The sequence below is a fragment of the Miscanthus floridulus genome, chromosome 10, assembly GCF_019320115.1.
Source record: "Miscanthus floridulus cultivar M001 chromosome 10, ASM1932011v1, whole genome shotgun sequence".
Classification (NCBI taxonomy): Eukaryota; Viridiplantae; Streptophyta; class Magnoliopsida; order Poales; family Poaceae; genus Miscanthus; species Miscanthus floridulus.
In genome coordinates, this window is record NC_089589.1 from 31,077,156 (window position 1) to 31,081,257 (window position 4,102).

The 4,102-nt window shown below is 54.4% G+C and overlaps 1 protein-coding gene across 1 annotated transcript; it reads left to right on the forward strand.

Annotated features, from left to right (window-relative positions):
- The first annotated feature begins 3,018 nt into the window (after nucleotides 1-3,018).
- On the forward strand, nucleotides 3,019-3,423 carry LOC136488346 (uncharacterized). Its single transcript, XM_066485308.1, has one exon. The coding sequence runs from the start codon at nucleotides 3,019-3,021 to the stop codon at nucleotides 3,421-3,423; it is 405 nt and encodes a 134-aa protein (XP_066341405.1).
- Nucleotides 3,424-4,102: the final 679 nt, after the last annotated feature.

Sequence of the window (4,102 nt, forward strand, 5' to 3'; positions counted from 1 at the left end):
GAGCTCTCCGTTCGCTCCCAGGCCCGGCCAGTCCTTCACGGTCGGGTCCATCACCTGGGTCATCAACACCAACGGTGACGGTGAGATCATCCAGATGGTGCAGGATAACCCTGCGCCGATCGCTCCGTCGTCCCCATAGACGGATCCGATCTTGGGACCTCTCCCGGGGTTGCCTTCCTCTCTGATAGCTCACCCAACAGTGCCACGCTGGCTGAGGAAGCCCAATCAGCAGGACGATCTGTATAGATCGGGTCGACGAGAAGCTCGCCGAGTGCTTGTCCCTCGTAGAGTCGGCCATGGAGCCCAGTCACAACAACGATTTCCCTCCGTTCCAGGTGGTTTGCCCTAGGCGCTTCGCCCGATCACGCCGTCTGAGGTGGCAAGATGTAGATCTGACCATCATAGCAACTCCACAAGAGCACACGGTGCAGCATCGACCACTCTCTAGATCCAACCAGCTCAGGGCTGGTCGCCAAGCTCCTACGCTGGTCGCCAAGCTCCTACGTGAGGCTCCACTGTGGCTCAACCCTACAGGCTGTCCAACGTAGCTGCTTCCTATTAGGAGGCCCTACAATGTCTCTACGTTGATCAGATCGGCGACACCCACCCGCTCGCCGAGTTCGCCTTGCCAAGCGCCGACCAATCTGCTCCAACCGTCAACGTGGTGCAAATCCATCAGCTCGACGATGATATTCTTCCCCCGATCCAGGAGGGAAATCCGGGGGTAGAATCGGAGGGCTCCACCAAAACCATCGTTGAAACCGTCACTGACCTCATCCCGAGCAGTATAACTCCGTCCAAGGGGTTCTTCGGTGGAATCTTCATGATTAGCAATGATAGTGTGGCTTGTGACAGGGAGATCGACTCCTAGTGCAATGCTCGGGAGGGACGAAACGCCGATCGTGCCCGACATCGCAGAGAAGCAGATGCCGCTGCGAACATAGGAGCCACCACTAGTGATGCTGTTGCTGGCGCGGCCGACCAGCAGGGTAGGAACCACGTCGTCCATGACCTCAACGACGCATTTCTCCAAGTCGACGACCATGAGGTTCTGCCAACGTCGAGTGCCAACCTCGTTGTCTCCATAAACAAGCTGAGTAGGCTCTCGGCGACCCCAGAGGTCGCCAAGGCCACCGCTGCACTCAAAGCGGCGGCGGTCCAAGTCATCGAGAACCACGAAAATCAGGCTTTGTCCCACTCCACCAGCTCCAACCGATCTGCAAGACCATGAAGGGCTCGGTCCCAGCAACCTAGCGCAAGTCGTTTCTAGGACGGCGGCCCCTATCTTCAAAGGCGGTCAAGAGGCAACTACGTCATCAATCCTGGGGAGCAGCCACGGTACGCCAACCCTAACGCCAATGAAGAGGTCGAGCAGCCTGGTGATGACCTACGCCAACACCTCAACGCTCGCATCGACGTTCGTCGTCATCTCGAGCATCGACACAATTTGCACCATGAGCAAGAGTTCCGCCGTCGGCAGTTGTACGATCAAGAACGTGGCAATCCCAACACGGCATTTGAGCCAATTGAGCTGGCTAACTCTGGAAACGCCGCCTGACCCACTGGCAATGCCATCTGGCCCCGCTGTCCCAGTAGTCGGTGTCGTGGTTCAACCAGACGCTGGCAATGTCATCGTCGTCGGCGACATCGATGGTCCACGAGCATTCACCGTAAGGCTTCGGGCCATACAGTGGCCCCCCAACTTCAAGATTTCTAGCATGGAGCCTTACGATGGTCATGCCAACCTCGAGCAGTGGCCCACTAGCTATGCTACCGCCGTAAAAGCCAGAGGTGGCAACACCAGCGTCATGGCAAACTATTTGCTAGTTATGCTCAAGCCCTCCACCATGAACTGGCTCACGAGCCTCCAAGCCGATGTCATTGATTCCTGGGATGACCTCAGGAGAATGTTCATTGAAACCTACAAGGGTACATGCGAGTGGCCAGCGATGAAGCACAACTTGGCTAGAGTCTATCAGAAGCCTAGCGAGCTCCTTTGGAGTTACATCAGGCGTTTCTCTGAGGTTAGGAATCGTATTCCTAACATTCTGCAATCCAAGCTCATCACTGCCTTCATCAATGGCCTCTACCATCATGACGAGCTCTATAGGAAGTTCAATAGGAAGCCACCGGCATCGATTGGTGAGATGTTTACCATCGCCAACCAGTATGCCGATGATGAGGAGGCCGACCTGCGCCATCATGAAGATATCGACCGGGTTCCCTGGCCCGATCACCCAGCACGCTGCAATGACGAATGACGTGATGAACGGCACACTAATGATCGCAATCACCGCTCTGACAACTGCGACCGTCGTGACTGCCACAATGCATAGGAGACCTCAAAGGCAGGATAGCTCTGACATTGCTGACCTAAGAACTTTGTAGCCTCCGTCGAGCAACCTCGCACTAAGCATAATTACAGCGCACAGTTCGACAAGCTCCTCAATGGTCCATGCCTACTTCATAAGGGCGCAAAGGACACCATGCGGGACTGCATGGGCCTGGCAAATGCTTTTCAAGAGCAGGTAGAGAAGAAGTGTGCAGAAGATAACAATGGCGGCAAGGACCGCGGGCCTCCCGGCGTGGGAGGTGCTTTTCCATGATGCCAGCAAGACTGTCCATACTATCTTTGGAGGTTTGGCTGCCTCCGAGAACAGATGCGACCAGAAGCTCACCTCCTAACGAGTTCAAGCCGTCAGAAGCATCAACACCATCGCCGACCCTAGATACCTCCATTGGTCAGAACAGCCCATTACCTTCAGCATGGCCGACCAGTGGGCGGAGATCCCTTACATAGGGCGTTTTCCCCTCATACTAGAGTTCGGTGTGCTTCACCAAGGTCCTTATTGACGGTGGCAGCGCCCTCAACATCCTCTTCTCCAGCACCCTAAAAGAGTTGGGCCTCTCCAAGGAAGATCTCAACCCCATTGGCATTCCTTTCTGGGGAATCGTCCCGGGAAGGGCATGCCGTCCCTGGGCGAGATTACACTACTAGTGTAGTACAGCACCATCGACATGTTCTACATTGAGCACATCAGCTTCTTGGTGGCTGATTTCAACACCGCCTACCATGCCATCCTCAGTCGCCTGGCCCTGACCAAGTTCATGGCCATACCGCACTATCCTTATATGGTTCTCAAGATGCCCGCGCCTAGAGGAGTCCTTACCATGCAGGCTAACCTCATTGTCGCCTACTCCTACGAGAAGGAAAGCCTTGCCCTTGCTAAGGTAGTTGGCCTCTCCGCCCACATGGATGCCTGCCTCGCCGAGTCAAAGAAGGTGCCTAAAGCCGAGCAGGAGATCCTAACAATGGAAGCATCACGCCAAGCCACCAAGGCCAAGGAAACCAAGCAGGTGGGCCTTGGCCTCGCCAACCCATCCAAGACCGTGAAGATTGGGGCCCACCTGGACCCTAAATAGGAAGACAACCGTGAAGAAGGCAACCGATCAGATTGAGGAAATCGTGCATCACTTTGGTCTGCTGAACAGTATTATAACCGATCTGGGTTCCACGTTCACCGGCAATGATTTTTGGGATTTTTGTGAAGAACGGTGCATATATGTCAAGTATGTCTCAGTTGCCCATCCTAGAGCCAATGGCCAGGTCGAGCAGGCAAACGTCATGATCTTAGATGCCCTAAGAAAAAGATTGTTTCAGAAAGATGAGAAGCATCCGAGCAGATGGCTCAAAGAATTGCCAGCGGTAGTCTGGGGACTCCGGACCCAGACCAGTCGCAATACAGGTGTCTCTCCATATTATTAGGTATATGGCCCAGAGGCTGTTTTACCAACCGACATCGCCTTTCAAGCACGAAGAGTTGAGAACTTGAATGAAGAGCAGTCAGCTCTGGCCCATGCGGTAGATGTTGACCGCCTTGAAGAATAGTGCTTAGTCACTTGCATGCGCACGGCAAAATATCTTGAAGGCCTACGGAGATACCACGACCGTAACATCTAGGTGTGATCCTTTGCAGTTGGTGATCTGGTACTCCAACGGAAGTAGAAGACCGATGGACTCCACAAGCTGTCATCGCACTGGGAGGGTCCCTTCATCATCAAGGAGGTTACCTAGCTAGGCTCCTATAGACTATGCGACTCC

Bases quoted from the DNA above. Each gene is read 5' to 3' on its own strand.
- LOC136488346 (XM_066485308.1), top strand. From the start codon at position 3,019: ATGTTCTACATTGAGCACATCAGCTTCTTGGTGGCTGATTTCAACACC.